Source organism: Fringilla coelebs (genome assembly GCF_963513975.1).
Source record: "Fringilla coelebs genome assembly, chromosome: 5".
NCBI lineage: Eukaryota > Metazoa > Chordata > Aves > Passeriformes > Fringillidae > Fringilla > Fringilla coelebs.
The window spans coordinates 4,191,877-4,216,697 of record NC_140033.1 but is presented as its reverse complement, the minus strand read 5'-3'; the positions used below and the strand labels follow the sequence as shown (position 1 = coordinate 4,216,697).

General features: G+C 44.7%; 1 protein-coding gene across 1 annotated transcript in view; it reads left to right on the top strand.

Moving 5' to 3' along the window:
- Positions 1-24,821, top strand: part of ITIH5 (inter-alpha-trypsin inhibitor heavy chain 5) — a gene marked incomplete at both ends in the record, with an annotated part of 47,304 nt that overhangs the window by 4,516 nt on the left and 17,967 nt on the right. Inside the window, 5 exons of the mRNA XM_084206648.1 lie at positions 4,495-4,658; positions 6,025-6,132; positions 7,091-7,341; positions 16,477-16,646; positions 17,240-17,356. Coding sequence (XP_084062774.1) covers positions 4,495-4,658; positions 6,025-6,132; positions 7,091-7,341; positions 16,477-16,646; positions 17,240-17,356 — 810 coding nt within the window. The remainder of the gene's footprint in view (positions 1-4,494; positions 4,659-6,024; positions 6,133-7,090; positions 7,342-16,476; positions 16,647-17,239; positions 17,357-24,821) is intronic.

Sequence of the window (24,821 nt, the reverse complement as noted above, 5' to 3'; positions counted from 1 at the left end):
CAGACGCAGAAATATTCCCTGAGCCCAGGGATGAGCTATTTGATGGTAGAGTGAGATTCTGGAAAAAGAAATCTTCATTTTGATCAATGCAACAGGTTCCTCTATTATTTCCCAATCCATCTTCTCAAACCCAGATTTGGAGGAAGAACATCTAATGTTACCAACCTTAATGACACAGTGAATATTAGCCTGATGAAATCTCATTGAGTTTGAAGAGAAAGGGAGTTTGCTTTGGAGGTCTCTGCCATTCTCTGACAAAATCTCCTGGAGAAAGGAATAAAACAAGGCAGGCAAAATCCTTCTCCCAGCACAGAAATCTAAAATTTAGATGTAGAGAGGCAGCTAGTAGAATTGATGTCCATGGCCACTTATTTTTCTGGCTTTTCTAGGGGAAACTTATGAGTTCCACCAGAACTGGAACTCATTTCACACACTGAGCAGCCATCACCTTGACAGCTTCTGGTCCTCTTCATCTTTGACAAATTGGAATCAACAGCCTAGAGAGAAACTCTCAGGCTTATTACCAGTGTATTACTCCTAATCTGAGAGACAGCCAATTTGTTTTGATAAAAGTAACTGATAAAGGCAAAAGTACTGAATGGATTTCATATTTTCAGCTCTTTTTCTGTTCTTCCAAATATTTCATGTAAATGAGCATAGAATAATTTGTTTGGTGAGAAAATCTCAGCTGCCAGTTCATCATCATGACCAGGCCACCTCCACAAAGCATCCAGCCAACATGCCCCATGGCAGTCTGCTAATCTGCTGCCTTGGCATTCCCTCACTTAATTTTTAATAGGGATGATAAGTCATGGTAATCATAACATTAAACAAATTGTTTGCTTTGCTTTTTTTTTTTCCTTTGAGCTGCCTCTTATCTTCTGAAGGCTGTCTCGGTTTGAAAAGCCAGGTGTCTGCTAAGGAAGGCAGGAGGCTTCCTTGAAATGGAAAATGCAAACCCTCTCCCTTTGAATTATTATAATTTTGAAATTAAGGGGCTATCAGGCAAAGATATGGGAATAGGAATAACAGTTCTTTATTAGGAAAATTAAAAAGACAAGTGTATAAAAAAGAAACCAGCCCAGTGTCAGAGTGAGCAGAGCAGTCCCTGTCCCCTGTGTGCCAGGGTGGGGGCACAGCCCCATCCCAGGGGGGCTCAGCCCTCCTGCAGTGCCAGCTGTGGCTCTGCTGCAGCAGGATCCTGCACAAGGGGGGAGTTTTCCTCTGCAGCTGCAGGGCTGCTGGAGATGGGCCTGCTCTCCCTCTGGGAATGCAGGGCAGGAGAAAGCTGCTCCTCTGGGAATGCAGGGGGCAAAGGCTGCTGTGCTGTTCCAGGGCAGATTGTATCCAGGTAGGAATGCTTGGCTCCTGCCCTGGGCGCAGCATCTCCCCATGGGATGATGGAATTTGATCAGCCCTGCAGGGACACTCAGTGGCCATGGACAGCAGAGATCTGCTGGAGGGAGGATGGGCTGTGGGAGAGAGAGAGAAAACTGCCCCAGGCACAGAGAGAACTGCCCCAGCTCTGACAGATGGGGATAGAACACACAGCCCCATTTCCAACCTCAAGCAAGGCCTCAATAAAAAGTGCAGAAAACAAACAGGTGTTTGTGCAGCTGTAAGTCAGAGCACCAGGCACTGATGGATTGTGCAAGAGCTCCAGGGAATGCGGCACAGGAATCACAGAGTGGAACTCGGGCTGCCTGCTCAGCCTGACCAAGCAACGTGTTTGGAAATGGCCTGTGCCCCCAATGTTTATATTTTCTGTATACAGGGAATAGCAGATCCCTTCCTGGGATGGGAAGGTGAACCAATTCTTTCATCCTCAGCTCTATGTGATGCCCTTATTCAGTGTTTGATTCTCCCAACAGCAACTCACACCCACCAGGAAGCGGGAGGGATGTTGAATGTCTTTTTTTGTTGTGTTTTTTTGCCATTCCTCAGATTGTAAGGATGTCCAAACTGGAGCTTGTTCAGTGGGATAGAGGTGTTTTCCCCATCCCTGGAGGTGTCCAAGGCCAGGTTGGACAAGGCTTGGAGCAACCTGGTTTAGGGGAAAGTATTCCTGCCCATGGCAGGGGTTAGAAGTGGATGGGCCCTAAGGCCTCTTCCAGCCCAATCCATTCTGTGATTCTATAACAGAGATCAGCTGAAGCCAGCAAAGAGTGTTTTTGGCAAAAAAACCCTAAGTGACTTTTTTTGCAGATAAAATACCATTAAGCTGTGGAACTTACATCAGGATGTTGCGGATGCTAAAAGTTTACATGGATTCAAAAAGCAGCTGTGCAAAGTAATAGAATTTAAATCCATAGAATGCAAATATACCACAAAAATACCAGCCTTGATGCTGGAGTTCATTCAGCCACAAATTACTGAAAACTGAGAGAATATTTCAGGGTAGTATCAGTGCAGGTTGGACTGATTTTACACTCTCCTCTAAGCGTGTGCTGTTGGTCTCTGCCAGCGACAGGCTACAGGGTTAGAGCTGGTTTTTTTCTCACCCAACACAACCATTCTCCTGTTGTTGTCATAACAAAGGCAAGTGCATGCTCTCTGTCACATTTGAAAGACTTCCTGAGCTCCTGTGAATCCATCAGTGCATTCTCAGTGCCAGACAGGTCACTGCAGAGCCACTTGTCTCTCAAGTGAAAGGCAAAGGGCTTGATCCTCTTTTGCTGTTCATCTGTCAGCTACATATAAACCCACAGTTTTTTATGAACTGCAGCACGTGGGGGTGAATGCAGAAGGTCTGACACCAAAGAATTTTCTGTAGTTTCCAATTCTTTCTATAACATGTGTTATTAAATCCTCTGTCTACCTCGCTGTGCCACAGGCAATCAGTGGCACGGAAGACTGAATGAAGCATCAGCTCATTATATCTGAAAACATTCCTACAACCCTGTCTCAATCAAAACTCCCCATCTTCTCCACCTTCAGGATAATGAGACTGGGAAGCCATGCCCATGTGTCAGGGAAGGTCCTGAGAACATCAGGATCTAGATCTAATTAACAGCAGTTAATTAAGCAGTGCTCTAAGGGTGGGGCATTAGATCTGTGCAGGGGTGTTCTAGCCTAGATCCACAGATCCATTGCATTGATCTGCCTAAAATTAAAGGTATCTATCACGACTAGGTTCACACATTATCAGTCTTTCCAAGCCTTACAAGTGTAGGCAGGCAGGGCTTTATGCCAAGTCTGTTGGTGGATCTTCCAGTGGATCCTCATTCTCCTGTTTGCCTGGAATTCACAAGCCCAGCAGCTTGGTTAGTTGGATGCTCAGTTACTCCTGATGCCATCAGCTACTGCAGAAATGTTTCATACTCAGACAAACACTTGCTCCCTTTCTTAAGCTGTTTGCCAAAATTATTTTTGTTCTGAGAGAAAGCCTGGACATGCAGCTGAAGAGCCTGTTCTTGTCCTCACAACTCTTACATGACTGTGGGTTTTTACCAACCCCAACAGGAAGAGTCTCACTGTATTTGGCTCAGTGGGGCTGCTCTGTATTTACATTGCATTTTACCCTGTATCTCCCTTCTGCTTTTGAGGGTTTGGTCTTTGATTGTGTAAGTCAATGCACAGATTTTTCTTTTTCAAGGGCTGCTTACAGTTAAGTATACTGAAGTATTCCAGGAAGAAAACATTTGAGCTCCATGGAGATGTTGCTGTCAAAAAACACATTAGTCTGGAGAAATGCTCCAACTCAGGACTTGTGCACGAAAACACATTCCCAAGAAGCAGAAATTGGCTTTCAACTTCCATTGCTACATCGTGTGTCATTCACTGCTGTCTCTGCTGCTTCTCTGCTGGAAGGAGTCCAGTGTAGACTAAAAAGCTTAAAATATTTTGCTTGAGATGTCACAGTGTCAATGTTTTTTATTAAGTCTCTTCATGCATTGGTGCAGACTTCCAGGATGGATTCTCAGCAGAGGAGGACTCAGCTGACTCCATTGACAGCAGTTTCTCTGTTTACATAACTCAGGGATCTGACTGCATGAATTTGAAGGTGCTTCTTCATAAATGGTGATGTCAGTCTTTCAAGAAGTCTTCCATCTGCTCTTGTGCACAGTGCACAGAGCAGGGTCTGTGACACAGTTCTGAACCCTATGGGGACATATTTTGGGCTTCTCTTCCCAGAGCACAAGGCAATAATCCTGATCCTCTCACACAGAGTTGAAGGCTTCCATTTAGGACACAGATGGATTTTGTCAGGGCGTTTCACAACTTAAAGGCTGGCATGAGCACAGCTCTCAGACCTTTCCCAAGCACTGGACAATGTCTGTGGCCTCTGTGCATGAACAAAGACACATTCCTGATTTACTGTTTGCAGCTCACCTGAAATTTTGAGGACAAGCCCACCTTGCCTGCTGTTGTCAGGGAGCCTAATACCCATTGCGTGGGAGCTTCTAGTCCATATTGAATCCTGAACCCATTGAAGCACTGAAGGGCTGAGCTCTCCAGCTGCTTGTTTAGGGGGGACCTTTTTGATTCCCACAGGAAACCAGGCCTCGGATGTCGGAGTTCCACGTGAGGTCCACGATCATCTCCCGCTACGCCTTCACCACCGTGTCCTGCACCATGGTCAACAGCGGCTCCGAGGCACGCGAAGCTGTGTTTGAGATGCAGATCCCAGCTGCAGCTTTCATCTCCAACTTTACCATGTAAGTAAGTGTCAGGACCCAGGAAATTCCTCTGGCTGCCCTGGAGGGCTGGAGACCCTGCCAAGGGGCTCAGAGGGCTTGGCACAGAGCCCAAGACACCTGTGACTTTGATCATGACCCATGGGAAAAATTACCAACCTTTATATGAGGATCTGCAAGCCACAAAAGTTTAAGTAGAATGATAGTTTGTCACAGGATGAAAACCAGATTTTTGATGTTTTTAGAATGGGGGCTCAGGGTCCCAAGATGGAGGAATTTGGGCATACCCTGTCCTTCTTCCTTCTTCTTCCTAGCCTCCATCTTCTGGGTGATGCTGGCACTTTTGGATTGGTTTAAGGTAGAAACTCACTGTCTACCATAGGTGATAGGTGTTGGGAAGTTATGGTAAATAATGTACACGTAGTTTTTAGTATAAAAAGATAACACTGCTCCAGGGTGGTCAGTGTGCCTCAACCCGACCTGCTGGACAGACCTATAGCGTGTCAGAGAAAGAATGTTATAGATAAGAAATAATAAACAGCCTTGAGAATGAAAACAAAAGAATCCTGACTCCTTTGACTGCTGGGCTGGGAAAAGAGACTTGTACACATCTCAGAGTCACTCTGACCAGCAGAAGTTCCGAGAAGTAAGTAATGCACAGACCAGGTCTATGGATGCCACAATACTAAATTCAAATACTCAGTGTAAACAGGGAGGGAAACTATTCTAATCTATTCTGTTTCCCCTCTGAGTGTCTTTTAACCACTTCCTTCTCCTCCTTTCTCTGATTTGAATGAGAAAACTCTCTTCAAGACCTTAAAGACCTTTCCAGAGAAAGTTTCAGCTACACTGGCAGATATATTTATCTCACCTGACTGACTGTAATGCCTAAGGATCTTCTTGTTATTTCATGTTCTCCATATTGGAGCAAAAGTCAACTCCAAACAGCAGATAGGTTCAGTGGCTGCTGGAGGTGTGAATGATTAATCAAATAGAGAGGAACCTCATAGTCAAATGACCAATAAATTAAACTCTTGGTCTCAAACATATTTGATCATGCTCAGATTCCTTCCACAGATAGATATTGGAGTCACAGCTTCAGACTTGACCAAAAGGGATAGGGGACCCACTCTTTAAGAAATACTTCCATTTAGAGTGAACAGGAAGAATAAGAGACTTTTTGCCTTTGTACTGGGCTGGTATTTCCAGCCAGGGAACTCCTGAGTTGGCTCCTGTCCCAGAGACTTGGGTGGACTCAGGAGAGTGACACCAGCAGCACTCTGAGATTCTTCTGACATCCAGGTCTGTGAATGCACCTGCAGCAAATGTACACCTGTCACTGTACTTGGGGGCAAGGTGACCATGCTGACACCTCTGATCTCTCCAGGAGCATTGGCAACAAGACTTATTATGGAGAGGTCACGGGGAGGGAAAAGAAAAATGGCACCGATGACAAAGAAAGGCAGAAGAAACCTCCAAGCCCCACAGAAGGAAGGTGAGTGTTGTGCTTTGGCTGTGTTCTGGGAGGGGATGCACTCTCCTGCCGTCTTCACCTTGGTGCCTTGGCATGTCCATCCATGGATTTATAGGAAGAAGCAACTAAACTGAATGTTATCTGCACTGCCCGGTGTCATTCCTATACTCCAAGCCACGAAAAATTGTGTGTGGCCTTTTCTAACCCTGTCACACAACTTTTCAAATCACAAGATGCTCCAGGATGTACTACTGGGGGAAAGGATTATTGTTACTTCCTGAATAACAGAAAGGAAACTTAGGGTCCCGTCATGAACAGAGTCATCCACTTCCCTCAAGAGGGAGGCAAGAATATTTATTTATTTATTTATTTATTTATTTATTTATTTATTTATAATAATTTATAATTTATAAATTTATTTGTAATTTATTTATAATATATTTATAACTTTATAATTATTTATATATTTATAATTATATATATTATTAATTTATTTATAATTTATTTATAATTATTTAAAATTATTTATATATTGTTTATTTATATATTATCTATTTAATTATAACTTATTTATATTATCCATTTATAATAATTATATATTAATTTATTTATAATGTATAAATTTATAATTTATAAATAATATTTATTTATATATTATTTATTTGTATATTATATATTTATTTATATAATTTTTATTTATTTATAATAGATATTTATTTGTATTTATTTATTTATTTATAATAGGTAATTATTTTTATATTTTATTTATTTATTTATTTATTTATTTATTTATTTATTTATTTATTTAAATCAGCAAAATTCAATGGTAAATGCAACAAGTGTTCAACAAGATTAAGTGGGAAGGTTCAGTTGATTATTTACAGGAACAGGGTCCAGCAAAACCATCTGGGGAAGGAGGAGGAGGAGGTAATGTGTGATGGGTATGGGATGTGAAGCTGTCTTTGGGTTTTCCTTGCAGGGAGAACGGCTATGAGACATTCAAGGCCTCGGTGTTCATTCCCCGCAAGATGCAGGCCAGGTTCATGCTGCATTACGAGGAGCTCCTGCAGAGGAGGCTGGGGAAATACGAGTACACCGTCAGCATCCGGCCCCAGCAGCTGGTGGGGCGGCTGCGGGTGGAGGTGAACATCCTGGAGAACTCGGGAATCGTGTCCCTGGAAGTGCCTCCCCTCAGGAACAGCAGGCAGAAAGGCAATGGGAAAGCTGAAGGTAAGTGTGGAACCCAGGGCAGCAGGAATATTTCTCTGTCTGCTCTGGGTTGCCCTTGGTTTGTGGAAACAAACAAAACTCTACAGTTTTTGTGAGAGTTGTGAAGCTGGTATGTTTATTACAGCGCTGGCACACGTGGGAATCATGCATGCCTGGGAACTCTGGGAACTCCAGATCTTCTTTTATCTCTTTTTCAAATACATTTGCATGCAATTTCCCAATAGGTTCATACATATTTATTCTACTGATTTCGCATGACACTTGCTACTAATTCTTCTTTATCAGAAAGAACTCTTGGGTCAGGTTGCCTTGCTCTGTCTGCTTCTTTCTCCCCCCTTACCTCTTGGACTGAAGCAGTCCTTCCAAGCACAGGCCTTTCTCCAGAGCAGGCAGTCAGACTAAACAGCAAGCTACAGACTTAACTCAAAGATGTACATTTCACCTAAATCAAAATGGATTTCTACTCTGGAAAATTTCTACTCTGATTCACCCTGACCCCCAGGGGAGCACTGGCTCTGACCCTCATCCATGGAGAAAGTTTCCCAGACTTCAAGATGGACTGGAATCCACAAAAGCGTGAAATAGGTTATAGAGGGCAGTGTAGGTGTGTCACTGGGTGAGAAATTGAGGGTTTGGGGTTTTTAGTGTGTTGTGGATGGAAGCAAGATGGAGGGCACTGGGTGTCATCCTGGGTTTCTTCTTCATGCTGCTTCTTCCTCCTTCTCCATGGGTTTGGGTGGCATTTTGTAATTGGGCAGAAAAGTCTCCATTGCAGCTCTGTGGGATCAGTTATTGGGTTAAAAGGGAAAATCATCCAGGTGTCAGCTCTTAATTGGATAGTTTAGTCCTAAAAGTCCTTGTAATAAGAGACTGTTGGCCATTTTGTGCCCTCTAAAGAAAAACTGCTGAACTCACAGAACTCAGAGTAGTGAGACTGTTTTACTGATAAGAAATAATAAACACCTGAGTATGAGCATGAACTGCCATCTCCAGTGCCTTCAATACAGACCCAGAAAAACCCACAGCTGGTACCCCCACAGGTAAGGAGAGGCTTTATGACCCATGGTTATTTTTGGGGTCTGGCAGTGCTGGCTCTATTTTCTCTGGATGCCTGTGTCTGTGTGGTATCTGTGCCTCAGCCTGTGAGGACTTTGGAGCTTAATGAAAACAGGGCTGATCCCATTCATCTCAATGGGTTTTTTTTCTTTGCTATTGTCTTGAAGAGCTTTGAACTAAGCCTTCAGGCCTTGTGCTCAGCACTGGAGCAGGCTCTTCCCTGGCCTCTGCATCTCCTGGGAACTGTTTATTTTAAGTGAATTGTTTTTTCCATCCATCCATGCCAAGGGAGATAGGAAATCCTGCACTTCAGAACATGGGAAATTCCAAGAGGAAAATCCATATTTTGCCAAAGTGCTAAGTGCTATCTGAGCATCTGCTCTTACCCCTAACCATCCTTGCTCACTGTTCAGACAGTGTAAATATAACTCCTTCTGGCATAAACCAACAGCTTAGGATATGACATGTGGCATGTTATCAAAAAAACACCAAAAAAGAAGGAAGGAAGGAGCATGCAGGGTCTTTTGAGACCTGACCCTCAGTCACTCCGAGTGACACAGTGCCAGCAAAATCAGTGGAGCTGCTCATATCTGCCACTGAAAGATCCTCATGCATGTGAACTGGGGTTAAACAGATTGCTCAGTGGGATCCTACTGATTTAATCCAAATCACATGAAATCAAGGCTCTCGATGACTTGGGCTATCTTCAGGTCAAGCCTCATTAGCCTCTGTGTCCTACATCCACGTGCCAAGTGATAAATGTGCTCTGCTCCTCATCAGGAGAGGCAGGAAGCCTTTTCCACCTCTCAGGGAATTGTTGGCATGTGGTTTCCTGCAAGACATCTGGCCTTGATCAAGGGTAGAGACAGACTGAGCAGAGCAGACACGCTGCTGGTCCAGCACAGGATGGAAATTCCTATATGTGAATGACATACAGGGAAAACTCGTGTAAGTCACTATCCAAATGGCACTCTGGGAGCACTGACATTCTTGGCATCATGCTTCACATTTCAGAGAGCTCATATAAACATGGGCCTGAGCTGTTGGAGTCTGTAATCCTCCCTGGCCACTAAAATGTATATAAAATAGGTGTTCCATTGCAGGATGGGCAATGCAACTGAAGCTCAGATTCCCTGTGCTTTATCTGTGTTCAGAATTCAATATCACACCCTTTCTGTCTGGAATCATCCCATGTGGTTGTTCACTATATTCCAGCTGACTGTCACCTCTCAAGATGGAACCAAAACCAAACCATCAGAGCCATTAGTTGCTCCCTGTGAAGCCTTCTTGCTCATATGACACCCAAAAAGTGGATGCACATCCAGTGAGACCTCCAGAAGTAAACAGAGCAGGAAAAAGCATTTTCCAGATGAAACTGTCATCCTCACAAGAGGAACAGTTGAACCTAAATTATTTTGGAGTCTGGCAGATTCAGGATTAGAGCTCAAATGCAAACCAGAAAAAAAGTGTCTGCTCTCTCTTGGATTCCCATGGCTTAAAACTCTTCAGTGCCACTTGGTTGGACATTGGAACTTTGGAAAATGGTACTGCCTGACTGGTTTGAGGTTGAATATGTCATTAAAGCTCTCTTCCTCTATTTCCTATAGCTAAACTATCTCACAGTTAATTATAAAATATGAGATTTTGATAAGTATTAATTTATTACCTTGAGAGTAGTGGAAATAAAATGTATTGTGCCATCAAGCTGTTACAACCCACCCCAAAAGGTGAGGGTAACACAAGTGTTTGAAATGACATTCATCAGTGTTTGTAAATACACATATTTATGTTTATTTTAAAACAACCTGGTTGCAGAGGAAAACAGATATGTTTTGGTTCTTATTGTCTACAATAATATTGTCTACAATTGTCTTTGGTTCTTATTATCTACAAAATAATATTATATTATCTACAGTATATATGTACATATTATGTACAGTAATATGACAATATAGAACCATAAATATATCACTTAAGAAAATGTATGAGAGTAGAAGAATCTCACCACCTGAAAGACTTGTGATGAGATTTGGTTGTTGCAATTTCAATGTCCTTTGGTCAAAGTGGTGATCACAGGCTAGATCCATCACGTGGTGAAGAAAATCCTATAGAGAAACCCACAGAATGCACAATTTATTGGGTTTGTAATCACTCAGGCTCAGGTGGGAATGCCCAGGTACCTGCCCAGGGGTGGGGAGCTTGTAATGGTTGTTGGAATGTTGTGGAATGCTGAATGTTGGAATGTTGTGGATCCTGGGAGCTTGGGGAGTCTTTTACACCTTCTCACAAGATACAGCTGCCTGATAACTTAGTGCTGCTGTCAGTTATGTCCCATCATGGCCCATCACCTTCAGGCTCTGTGGGAATGTCCCAGCACTGCCCTGGGAAGGGCTCACCACAGCTGAGTTCACTCAATAAGGACAGAGACAAAGTTCCCAGCTCCCAGGGTCACCTCTTTCCTTATCTGGTCCAACACCAGCTGCAGCCTGAGCTCCCCCCTGGCTCCTGGGTGGGTGCTTTGCCCATGGCAGCTTCCCCTGGGTGCTGGAGCCACCAGCATCCCAGTGTCTCTTCCAGTCTGACTTGTGGATATGTCCTTTTCTTGTCTCTCAAAGTCCTGCATCCATCCTCTCTGAACAGGGAGCAGAGACAATGTGATGACAGATCTTTCTAGGATATTTCCTGGTGCAGTAACTCCTGTGCACATGGCTCCATCTGGGAGTTGTATTTTTCCCAAAGGAAGGCATTAGGCACGTGAGTTTTGGAAAATTATCTTTTGGCATGTGCAGTGTTGTCTTCTGCCACATACAAGCCCCAAAACAGGAGGCATTGAGGCCAATGACCCTGTGAGAGACAACTGCTCACTTTGAAAATTTAAAGAGGTTTATTAAACCTTAACAAAAATACAACAAAGGACTGCATAAGGAAAAAGCTGCAGCTCTGGGAACTGCCCCTCGTGCTCACCATGTGCCCGGTTCATCTTCAGGATGGATGCTCAGTCTTTTACACCCCTGGGGCTGCATCAGCCAGCCCTGGCCCTTCCCAAGGTCTGTCAGTCAGCTCTGCTTTGCCATTTATCAGTGCAGACTGCTTTATTGTCACTGGATTGGAGGTCAGGTGTTGCCATGCTCACCCCCTGAGCTTTTCCATTCCCACCTGCCCCATGCAAGGGACACCTGTGCAGCTCCTTTGTACCTGTCCTAAACAGCCCAGGCTGTCTGATGGCAGCAATACAGGGGGGAAAGGGAACTGTGGGGAGAACAGAGAACATCCAAACTACACTAACATAACTATACCTCACTAAAGCTTTTATTAGTATTCACACAATAGTTATCTTTTAATTGTGAGTGCCAATCATCTCATTATCCATCTATAACAACCCTGACCTTCTCTGGTGACCTCAGAATGGAGCCACTTTCTGAATGATGTCCTGGATGTTGCCCTAATCTTGTTCCTACAGTGTAGCTGTGTGAGAACTAGTCATGGGTTTGGGCAGGAGACACCAGGCTGCTTGAGGATGACTTTCTTCCTGAAGCCAAAGGTCTCAGAAAGCTTTTTATTTCTTATAACAGCTGTCTGGAAGTTTCCACATGTTAGCAGAGGATGAACTTTGCATTTGAGCTCTAATCCTGAATCTGCCAGACTCCAAAATAATTTAGGTTTAACTGTTCCTCCTGTGAGGACGACAGATTCATCTGGAAAATGCTTTTTCCTGCTCTGTTTACTTCTTCAGCTGAATTTAGTGGAAAGTTTGTCTGAAGGCTCTACTAACTCTCTCAGTGTGAGCACAAACCAGCCCAAGCATTTGGAGTTCATCCATGCTCTGGACTCTGAAATATCTCATAGATTTTTCTCTCTCTGCCATTTGTTTAAAAAGAACAAGGCCAATAAACAAAGGAGACTAATTGGGATCCAGATACCAAGTGCTGCCTAAAAAAGAAACCTGGGGGAAGACATAGGAATTGTGTTCAAGAATATAAAAGGCTGCTGCAGGAAGGAAAAGGATACTGTGGCTTCTGTGTCAATAACAAAAAAAAAAAAGCGAGAAGTCATGGGTTTATAATCCGCAGGGAAAAATGGAAATTTGACATTGAAAGTGTTCAACAGTGAAAAAAGTGAAGCTCTGGGAAGGACTGGCAAGTGCAGGCAGTGAGTTTCCATTACTGGAGGTCTGGAGTGTTTCCTGATGGTATCAAAAAACTAAGTAGGAAGGGATTCAGTCTGACAACATGATATAAATTAGATAAGTTACCTTCCAGACCTGATTTTTGTTATTCCAGGAAAAAAAAAAAGTTTTCTTGTACCCTTTCTGTCAGATAATTTTTTGGTTTCTAACTTCTGTCCCAGGGATGGAGATGAGTGGCTATGAAGGGGATGGGAGAGATTCCTCAGCAATCCTTGTCACCTGAAATGGCTGTGTGAGACAGCCTTGGAAACTTCCTCTCCAGAGATCCCTAAAGCACTGTCTGTCTTAGAAAGGATGACATTATCACCTCCAGAGAGTGTTCTGAGGAACAATATAGGTGTCTTGGTTTGGAAAGACAGTTGCCTGCTAAAGGAGACAGGAGCCTCCCCTGAAATGAAGAATGCAAACCCTCCCCACCCCTCCAAATTGCTATGAATTTTAAATTAAGGGGTTCTCAGGCAAAAAAAAATGGGAGCAGGAAATAACAGTTCTTTGATAGGGAAGGAAAAAAAATAAAAGGATAAAATAAAACAATGCAATACACTAGAACAACAGAGTCAGAACTCAACCTGACACCCTGTGGGTCAGGGTGTTGGCAGCAGTCCAGTTGGAAAAGGGGCTGCAGTCCTCCTGGAGTGTCAGGTGTGGTTCTGTTGGAGCAGGGGAGTCCTGTAGGAAAGGGGTGAATTCTTCCTCTGCAGATCCATGGAAGTAGAAGCAGCTGCTGTTCCTCTGGGGAGTCCAGTGCAGAAGAGCTGTGCTGGTGTGTCAGAATCTCCAGATTATATCTGTGTAGGAATGCTTGGCTCCTCCCTCTGGGCGGAGCATCTCACAATGGGATGTTACAGTTCTTATCAGCCATGTGGTGACATTCAATAGCCTCTTATCAGCAGATGTTCCCTACTGAGGGACCCTGATTATTGTCACTCAGGAAGAGAGATAAGGAGAATTGCCCACAGACAACTGCCATACAGATGGCAATAGAATACATCTTGCCTTGCAATCTGGAACAATGGGGAGGCAATGTGATCCAAATGCTCCACCTGGATTCCACATTGCTTTAAAGAATGGGTTACGTGTGATTATGCTCATTTAACAGGTGGGGAAACTGAGGCAGGGAGTTGCTGCCTGAATCAGCTGATTTCCAGTGGTCCAGAGAAATGTTAAGACTGGAGCTTGTGCTGTTGTGGCCCAGCTCCTTGGCCTCACCCATCACTGTATTTGTGGCAGAAAAAAATGGAAGTGCTGCCCAAAGGCCACGGACAGGGGTGTGCAGGAGGAATAAGGAGGGAGCTTCTGACTGATTCTCACTGACCCTGGGGGGAGATGACCAGGCAGCCTAACCCACAGCAGGCTTTCCTTCCAGCAGCTGAGGAGAAGTAAAGTGAAACCTCCAGATCAGAAATTATAAATGGACTTTAAAGCCATTTCTGTGTATTTTAGGCTTTTCCCACACTGGCAGTAAAATGGGATTTCTGGAAGCAATAGAAGACAGATGGATAATTCAGGCAGGCAGATACAAGCAAATCTGATGCATTTTGTATTAAAAACATATTGTATCTGTTGATTCATCAGATCAAAGGGCAGCTATAAAAATAAAAATAGATCAAGACTGAGGTAAAATTTTACAGCAATGTTGATTTATAACTTTTCTTTGCCAGGAGAAATCTGAACTGTACATGGATTTTAGAAAAAATGTAAAAGCTCAGGGTAATCATTTTATAAGTCCCTTCTGAGATACAAAAACTAGCATCCTTATGTGATTTCAGTGTATTGGCTGGGACCTCCCTCTCTGTTTCCATCAGGAGGAGTGGACAGGAGCTCTCCCAGAGAAGCTGTGATGCAGAGTCAGTTCTTGATTTTACTGAAATTGATTGATCTCTATCATTCAGTCTCCTTGGGCAAGGCTTTGCTGAGGAGTTTGTTTCACAGTCCAGGTGCTCTAACCATAATTTGCTTGTGTAAAATTGGGCCTGTGATAAAAACCCTTCCCTATCTCAGTAGAACAGTTTTGTGCCTCGTGTTTTCAAATGCACTCACAGGACAGGTGTGAAAATAAAGCAAAATCATCCTGGCAGTAACATCCCAGAGTGCTATTGATTCATGAATCTTACTCTCATTCCTTTGCCTAGAGGAACCTAGATTGTACATGGCACTTCAGAGTAAAAGTTACAGATTTGGCTAATCGTTTCATAAACACACAAGGACCCTAATCCTGGCATTTCTATGGACTTCCACCTGTGGGAAGTCAGGTAAGTTAGGTAACCACCCCATGCCTCCATTTTCCTTCTTGTTAAATGGAGATAATCACATATTTCTGCTTTTGTAAATCACAGTGGGGTCTGGATGTGAGGCTGTGTTCATTGTTGCTCACAGATGTCACATTGCCTTTCCCTAATGCTGCTCAAAGCCCTTTACAAAGGTGAAGTGCCACTGCTCATTACATAAACAGAGTTTTGGGACCCCCTGGAATGGAACTTTCCCAGACCGCCTGCACCTTGTAATTTGGATCACTATAGTTAATTTATTGTCAATTAAAATTACCCTAAAGCATGTCTGATGTATTATACCCTCATCTCTGACACTCTTGACCTGATCTCCACTTGCATAGTGGAATCTAGAAAATAAACTTATATGTAGGTATTTGCATCGTGTGCACCAAAACTGAAACTGAACCTCCCCCATCCCTAAATTCCCTGTCATACCACAGATTTTTTTGGGGCATTTTTGGAAAGATTTGAGATTTCCCCTCACAGTATAATTAAGCAGCTGATTCCTACCAATTCCAACCAGCCCAGGAGCAGACATAATAGAACTTCTGTGCCTCAGAGGATTGTTGGAATAATCACGGTGAGAGCTAAAGCACCCAAGAACAACTTCAGCTGACAATATATATTTTGTGTTTTCAAAAGCCAGTTAGGAAAAGGGTGAAAGCCCTCAAAATCTTGAGAAGTTCAGGGGCCAAATCCATCTCATGTAAGGGTCCCAATGGAGTTGAGAGGGAAACAGGTGGCAAACCAAAAAGAGGGTAAGGTGTTTATGTAGGGAGGCAACAGGGAACTTCCACATCCCTCAACTTTTAGAGAATGAGCACAGCTAACAATACAAGGAGAGTTTCCTGCAGGGTGACTCAGACCTAAATAATTGTCTTTATCTGAGGTGCCCTCTGCCAGGCACATCCCTCTTTTTTGATTCAGGAAGGATTTTCAGAGTTTAGGATGAGTTACATCTTAGGGATGCAATTTGTGTGACTGCACTGGCGGTGCTGGATTTTGTCTGAATTAGTTAGACTGAGATTGCAGTGACTATTATGGTAACTTTTGCTGAACATAAAGGCAGCTAAGGGGACTTGTTAAAAGGTAGACATTACACATAAGACACTTGTCAGATCCAGGGATCAGTCACTCGGATCAATCCCACCCACATGACTGCAGTACATCTGAACATGCCACCTGAAGAATTCCTTACAATCAATAAGGAAAAACCTACAGTGTGATTCATCTAGTCCTGGAAGGAATGCTCAGACAGGTCAGGTGAATCATACCTGCAGTGACTGTCAGGATCTCAGGTGTAGGATCTGTGTCCTGGATGTCTGGAGCTGCCTGGAATGAACAGCACGTGCATGTCTGAGGTTGTCCGGCCAAACAGAACAGAATACAGGAATTTTCTACAAACATTTATATCCCTGAGAGCCTTGCTAGATGGGTTTCAGTTTAAAGTTTGAGGAAATGGGTTAATTTATTTTTATCCTTCTTTTTTTAATCACTGAATCTTCAATCCCAGTGAGTCACTCTGCTGGCTGACTTGGCTCCACAGCAACACCAGCTGTGCTGTGCCTTGACTTCTGTAAGGCAATGGGAAAAACCTGTGATATTGTGGTTTTATCTCAACAGGTGATGTGTCTCCTCCTCCCTCTACTGTCATTGGGCACACCAAAACCTTAGCCAAGGTTACATTCAACCCCAGTGTTGTTGAGCAAACCAGGATCGCCCGAAATGGAATTCTGGGAGACTTCATCATTAGATATGATGTCAGCAGGGAGCTGAGCGTTGGGGATGTTCAGGTACTGTACACACAATTCATCTTTTCTGTTTTATTAACTGTACCTGAGATGGTTTAATTGTTTTGCCTGCTCCAAATTCCTAGAAAATGCTTTCCAAGTGAAGGCTACTCCTCCATCTTGTAAGAACTATCCAAAATGAAACCAGTCAATCAGCAGCCACAAGATGGACTTAAACCCCAGCTTCACTGAGCTTCTTTTTTGTGTCTGCTTTTCAGTTTCTCAATACACTGGCTGTACTTATCTGGATGCAAGGCCAGTTTTTCAAGGGAAAGTTGTGGTTCTGATCTGTGGGCACGTATGTTACATCCTTGAAGGAAACTCATTTGGATGATTCAAACTTCATTTGGATGTCAACCATGGAAGGAGATGTGGAGAGCTCCAGCTGGCTCATCCAGTCTGGATAAACTCAATTAAGGGGGGATCCTGAGGGTCTCTGGAAATAGAATTAAAAGGGATTCCAAGGAGCGTTCATACCCTCTAGTGTAGACACAGCCACCGAAAGCACCCAAATACCCAGATATCCCATAATGACGTGTGTAGAACGTTGCACCACGATCTACCTTTGATTTCCTGACTGCCTTGCTCTTCCTCAGATCCTCAATGGATATTTTGTGCACTACTTCGCCCCCACAGACCTTCCTCCCCTGCCCAAGAACGTGGTGTTCGTGCTGGACAGCAGCGCTTCCATGGTGGGCACGAAGCTGAAGCAGGTGAGCTCCTCCTCGTGTCTGCTCGGGGCTGCTCAGCCCTGGGGTAGCAAAGCTTGGCTCACATTTGTCTCATCACTTCTCTTCTGCAAAATGTTTGCTGTGTCTGAGGTGAGAGGTGGCTCTGAAGACACCTCAAGGTGAGGTGGTCTGCCTGCAATGGGAAATGAGCGTGTCAGTGGGAGTGGGGTGGGAATAAGGAATGTAGAAGGGTTCATCACTCTGTAAAGGTCAGTGCTGCCAAAACTGAGCGTAGGATTTTCTGGGATGGTTCTGTTCTCAGCAGTTTGAGGAGAGGCAGATCAGGCAGAATTCCCAGCAAAGTGCATTCAGCAGACTCTAGCATCCAGTCTAACAGCACAGAGAAGACACTGCTGCCTTTAAATTACCTCGGCAAAACACTTAGTGAAGGATAACTCCAGAGGTTCTGCTGACAGAAAAGTCATTTTGTCCTTTTTGGGAGCCTGAGTCTTTCAGAACAAATCTCAGATGTTTTTCCAGGACACAGACCTTAATGTGAGCCACCATGCCAAGCTGAAGGGGACATCAAATATAAATGGAATATGAATTCTATGAATCCAAATTATCTTCCCCAGTGACTGGGGAGCAAGATGATTCATCAAAAGAGTTGTTAAAAAGCAATTCTAGTCCTGTCCTGAATGAGGTCTCAAATCAATCTGCCTCTGAATCTGTAAAAAGCCCTGTGGACAGAGCCTGGCTCTTGGCTTTCTGTTATCCTCCTGCTGAAAAATGACCACCCTGCCTCTCAGAATAAACAATTCTGGCACAAATGCCCCCAGTCCTGCAGGCTGGGAGCAGACAGCCAGTGACCACGTGTGCACCAGGGAGATTAAAACTCCAAAGGGCTTTGGTGCTTTAGTGAGCTGCACAAGCAGTCAGCAGATTAACCTTGCACCATGAAAGCTTTTATTCTCCTCCTGAGTATCAGGGTTTCTTTTCATTACACCTACAAAAAACAACACAGCCATTAATGCCTAAAGGTTTAATTCATAGCCTGGGCAGTTTGTGCTGCTGAACATGGATCCCAGGCAAATCTGCTACAGAGAGGTTCCTCTTGAGCCTTTGTTGAGGCTGTACCCAACTGTTGAAATCCTAGATGCTGAGAATTTAAAACTTTCTGTGCTGAAAGGCACAGAGTCCCAGCAGAAAACTTAAAAGTTCGGAGTTTTAGAATACAGTAATAAATATAAAGCAAGATGAAAGTTTTAGAGCAGAGGTAAATTATTCTTCTTCACCTTCTTCTTCCTTCTTCATGAGTTTAAGTAGTATTTTGTAATTAAACAGAAAAGTTTTTTTACGAGCTTTGAAGAATCAGTTATTAAATTAAAAAAAAATCTAAGTATCATTTATTAATGAGACAGTTTAGTCTTAAAAGACATTGTAACAAGAGATAATTGGCCATTTTGTGCCTTACTCAAAAAAGACTACAAAACTCATGGTTGTGAAGCTATTGGACAAATAAAAAATAATAAACCCCTAAGTCTAAACATGAAATACTATCTCAAGTACCTTCAATCCCAACCTCAACAAAAATAAAAATACAAACAAAAAATCCACACCCAACTTTTTGTCTGTTATCTCAGTATATTCCTTTCATGGAGAACCACTGGTACATTATGGAGGAGTGCTATGGGATGGAAGCACTTATCTCTCCTGGATTCCAGCTGCTCCAAAAAATAGAACTTTGTGGAGTTAAGATCAAAATCATAACCCCCCCCAGATTAATCAAGAAAAGACCAAAATCTAGAACAGGCTGAAAAATAAATCTCTCTTGGTTCTCTAGGAAAGTGTGATCAGTTACAGCCATGTCTGCTCAGTGTCCTTTTTAGCAGTTGTTGATGTCATTGAGATGTTTATTAAATTACAAACAGATTCCCTGGTGGCAGGATACATCTGAGCAGAGGCAATGTCTCCTTTTTGTCTTTTCTCTTGGACTCTCACAGCTGTGGTGCTCTGTGGTGGTGTGCAGAGAGCTGGGGAATCCCATGGGACTGTCTTTCCTCATTTCTCTCTCCTGAGTCATGTGCAAGGTCAGCTAAAAATACAGTCAGCAATTGCAAAGGGTGCTCCTGTGGGTCAGCTGCAGGGACTGTGGCAAAGGACAGTTTTTAGGGTTGTGTAAGCAAGGATGGCAAACATCAGCTGTGCACCTTTTTCTGTAGCAACCTGAGGAGATTTTGGACTCCTCTGTCACCTGCCTTCACAAAGCAAATGGCAAAGTGACTCAAGTGGGGTCAGGATTTCATCCTGCAGTTCCCACAACCCAACTGTGAGTCATTTATCTCTTCCTCTCCCAAGGTTTTCCTTTTCCAACGTGAAATTTTATCTGTTGGTGCCATCCCTTTTTTCCTATGATAGCTCAGCCTTTGAAGCAACAAATGTCCAGTTGCAAGCACACAGAGACTGGTTGATCAGCTTCAATCAAATCACTGGAGGTGTTCTAAAAACGTGTGGATGTGGCACTTGGAGATGTGGTTTAGTGGTGAACACAGTGGTGCTGTGGTCATAATTGGGCTTGATGACCTTAGAAGTCTTTTCCAGCTTTAACAGCTCTTTGGTTCTGTGATCAGGACCCTTGAAACATTCCCCTCACATCACTAAGAGATGCACTAGCTTTGAGGGGAAGATATTTCTCCTCAGTTTTCATAGCCTCTGAGCTCTGGTGATGTCCAGCAGACTCAGATGTGTTGCAGCAGTCAAACCCCTCTGAGAATCTGAGCCTTTGCTGGTCTCCTTTTAGCACTGGCAGGGAGATGAAATTCATGAATAGAAAATTCTTGAGCATGATGAGGAAAAAAATATTAATGTGCTCAAGGCTTTGCACATCATTACTGCTGTCCCACTGGCAAGGAAAATCCCCATGAACTTTGCAAAGAGACAGCAAGTTCTGTGTGGAATAGTTGCTTTTAACAGCCAGGAGAGCCTGGGGAAGATGTTATATCTGCAGGGTTTACTGGGAAGCAAAATGATCTGCCCTCTGAGCAGCCTGCCCTGCTGATTTTATGGTACCTTTGGCTAGGTAGAAGGGGATACAGCAGCTTTATATTGGTATAACCAGGACAAAAAGGGGCCAGTTAAAAGTTCACCACCTTGTGATTACCATCATTGCATCATCACCCAGCTTCACTGAACACGGTGAGAAAAGACCCTTGTTACAGAACAAGAACCTTCCCAGCTGTGAATATCTCCACAAGAGGATGAGTTTGCAGGTATTTTACAGAGGTAAAACAGAGTTGTTTCAACCACAGATTAGTTTCACCTTACCTTTCCCACAGGCAATAAATGCCACACACTCAGTTAAGCAGCTGGCTTCACCACAAGCCTGGCAACCTGTCACTGGTGGCGTGCCAGGCTGTAATTTTCTCTGAGGTTAATTGCTCCAGGAGGCACCCAGCTGAGACTGGGACCTGCTGGGGATTTGCAGGGGCTCCAGTTCGTTTGCCTGTGCCTGTCCAAGGGACACTGTTGGTACCCTTGAGTCACCCACAGTGCTGGACCCTTCTGAGAGCCCTGTGTGCCCAGCCCTCACCCTCTGAGCCTCAGCATCAACACCCCCGAGGAGTTTCAGGGTGGAGAAGGAGCAGACCAGCACCTGAGCACTCCATGTTCTCCTTCCACACTCCTCTGGGCTGGTGCAGAGCTGGCTGTGAGCCTGCTGTCTGTGGGACCAAGCAACAGCTGCTGCCCAGGAGAACAACCTGAAATCGCCAGGGAACTTTGGAAAAAATGCTAATTCTAATTACAGCCTCCAGAGCATTCAAAGCTCCTGTGACGAGGAAAGGGCTGTCAGGCTTTCAGTTTCTGCTGGAAAGAAACAATCCCAGAGAACACAGAAGAGCTCTCTGTAGCTGCTGCATTCCTCCTGCCCAGGAATACACCACAGCAGCGTCATCTCAGTCCTCTCTGGAGGTGTGAATTTGGGATATAGGAAACACTACAGTAAATAAGAGATCAGATCTATGTAGACTTTATTTGCTCAAAGAAAATAAAAATTTAAAAAAAAATCTCTTCCAAGAGAAATGCAAGTACTTGGCACAAAGCAAAATATTCTGCCTAACCCTAAAACTACTAAATAATGATGGGGTCGTACAGAGAAACAGCCTTCAGAGCACTGTGCTCTCAAGTGCCCAGGACACAGAGCATCTGCTGCTGGCCTTAGGGCTGACAGCCAATTTGGCTTCATGCAGAGGCAGTAGAAGCAGAGACAAAAATTCCCAGGAAGATCCCAGACCACCTATAAAGTGCAAGTCCTTTAATTGAGTTTGGAGTAAACAGGAGGCAAAGGTGAGGGCAGAGTTTGCATGGGAATGCTGCTGGGGCTTGAACTGCAAACTCATGAAGGTGCTGAGAGCTCTCCCAGACGTTTCAACTGGACCATCACCGAGTTCATCAAAGGATGAACTGGAAACAGGTGCCAGACACAGCCCAGTGAGCACCAGACAGAGCTGAAGTGAAATGGAAGTGGCTAAATGAAGCTGGGAAGTCTTTCCATGGATTGGGGTCACTGAGGTTTATGTAGCAGAGCTACAGACAGCACAGCTCTTGGTCTGAGACTGGGATGGGGGCCCAGGCTGGTGCTTCAATGGGCAGGAGAGTGGGTGGAGGCCCCAGCTGGGGCTGGGCAGAGCCATTAAAGCCTCTCGGTATCCTCAAGGCTCTGGCAAATGCATAAAAGTCAGTGAAGTAAAAGATTTTTCTTTAGTAGAGCTTTCCAAGCTGGAATTAAAGGGTTTTTTTTTCCAGCTGCTGGAGCAACACCTGGAAGCCAGACCTGGCTTCTACATGTGTTTCCATCTGTTATGTGAGTTTAGGCAGGTTGTTTTCCTCGCCTGTGCTTGTCTCTTTGCAGAGTCTTGTCTCTTTAGCTGGCAAACCCATGTCTGGCTTATGGCTGTACAAAGATCCCCCAAGCCTCAAAGACACCAGACCTTTGTCAAGACTGCAGTTATTAGATTAGCACTGTTTGCAGCAGCGCTGCAGTTTCCAGGCACATCCCCCTTCCCCCTAACCAGGGTGTGTCCCACTCATTGCTCCACTGGGAATGTTTGCTGCTGGCTGGGGGGAGCAGCTGAGGCTCAGAAGGGTTTGTGGCACCTCTGGTGGAATCCTGCTGGAGCCAGCTCTTCCAGGGGGGGCTGCTGCCATCCAACAGGGCTCACAGGCAGCTCTGAGGTGCACATGACACAATTTGGGGTCCCTAAGGGAGGAGGGATGTGAGGAATCCTGCTGGAGCCAGCTCTTCCAGGTGGGGCTGCTGCCATCCTACAGGGCTCACAGGCAGCTCTGAGGTGCACATGATACAATTTGGGGTCCCTTAGGAAGGAGGGATGTGAGGCTGTGTCGTGAGGAGAGGGCTTTGGCTTGGAGAGTTACCCCTGATGCAGTGACAGAATCTTCTCCAAAACATCTGCTCTCTTCTCTGCAGAGTTTTGGGTGAAGAATTGGCTTCTTCTCGTGCCTGAGGCAGTGGCTTAGGATGGAAGTGGGCAGGGGAAGGGCTGGATGCAGGAGGGAGTGGGGATCCTGTGCCTGGAGATGCTGAGGGGGTTTGGAATTGGTGAAAATTGGATGGGGGCAGGTGTTGGAGGGCTGTGAGGGCCCTGTGGCACACTCTGAGGTGGGAAAACAGGCAAATTTGGTTTTTTTAAGGAACTATTTAGTGCTCCTGCATTGCTTAATGCTAACTCTGAGCAAAAGTGCTGGGTCATCCCTCACTCACTGGAGGTCAGAGAATCCCAGAATGGTGTGGATTGGAAAGGACCTCAAAGATCATCCATTCCAACCCCCTGCCATGGGCAGGGACACCTTCCACTACCCCAGGATGCTTCAAGCCCTGTCCAGCCTGGCCTTGGACACTGCCAGGAAGCAGCCACAGCTGCTCTGGGCACCCTGTGCCAGGGCCTCACCACCCTCATGGAGAATTTCTTCCCAATATCCAACCCAAATCTCTCCTCTTCTAGTTTAAAGCCACTCCCTCTTGTCCTAGGATTCTATTGTAAGGTCCCTGCTGCACATCCTGTGAAATGAAATGCAGATGGGGGAGTCCCAAGGGAGGAGCAGCACATCTCTCCCAGCAGAGCACACCATGGATGGGATGCTCTGAGCAGGGGCTCAAAGCTCCAAACCCTGCAGGCTCTGGCTGCTGGGACACCCTGTCTGTGAGAGGGGCTGCATGATGAAGGATGGCTGTAATCAATATGAAGAGCAAGCTGAGCTGTGTCTCAGCTCAATTCCTGCTCTGCAGCACAGCAGTTGATTGCTGAAATCGAGGGGATGTGTTGTGGGCAGATTTTGGGCGTGCCAGCTCTTCCCAGGATTGTGTTGGGGCTGATCTTTGTGACAGAAAATGACAGTGCCCAATTACTGGAACAGTTTCTGTGCCCTGGGATGAACTCCATCTTCTGAGGGTAGGCAGAGGGAGAGATGTCAAGCTCTGCATGGAGGGCATGGGCCATTTTCCCCCTGGTGCTGACCTTTTTGCTGCTATCTCCATGGAAATGTTTCGTCATGCTGACAGGGTGGGGGTTTGACTGTCTACTGGGCATGTTTTGGGATCTGATTCCACTTAAAATGAGCTAAGCAGAAGAGAAGAATGAAGAAATGAGCTAAGAGAAGAATGTGGCCTTCAGACACTGCTGTGTCAGTCTGGCTGTGTGCCCATGCAGCCCCGTTGTTCCCAGTGGGGTTATTTCAGTGTAGCACTGTGGGACAGCCCTTGAGCTTTTCCCTTTGCCTTATTTACTGTACAGGATTGTTCACTGCTCCAGCTGTAGTGCATTCTGCACACTGGGATAAGGGCTTCAAGTAACAATGCTTGCTGCTGATTAGAACTTGCCTCCTTAAATCTTCACACTGGCATTTATTCACATCCTCAGTGCTGCACTGAGATTGCAAAGACTGAGCGTCTACTCTGCCCCCTGGACCCATGGAGCTCCAGTTCCTGAGAAATCAGATCAGCTTTTGATCATCAGATTAGTTTTTCATGCATTTATCCTCATCATGCTTACTGGACAAGTGTGTTCCCCCAGCTGATCACATCCTTGAAGACAGTTTTATCATCTACTGAGCAAAAATTCAGTGCTTAAGTGTCCTGGATGGATGTGGAGCTGTGTTTTACTCAATGTTAAGTGGAGAACCTTTTCCAGAAAAGGCTATAGGAACAAACATTTGTTCTAAAGGATGGTTGTTTTTCAGCCTGGGAAACAACAAAGCAACTTTTTTTAAGGCCATGTAGGGAGTCAGCAATGTTCAAGTGACCAGCAAAGGATCTGGGATGCTCAGGAGGAGGAGACTGGACCATGGACTGGAGACAGACCTTTATTGTCCAGAACTCCACATTCAGACTGCCTCCCCTGACAGGCCTGTGTCAGTCCTGAACAAAATGCTTCTTGTGCAGGACTGCGAAGGAGTTTTCCCTGGTTACGCCGTTCTCGCCTGCCGGGAAGGA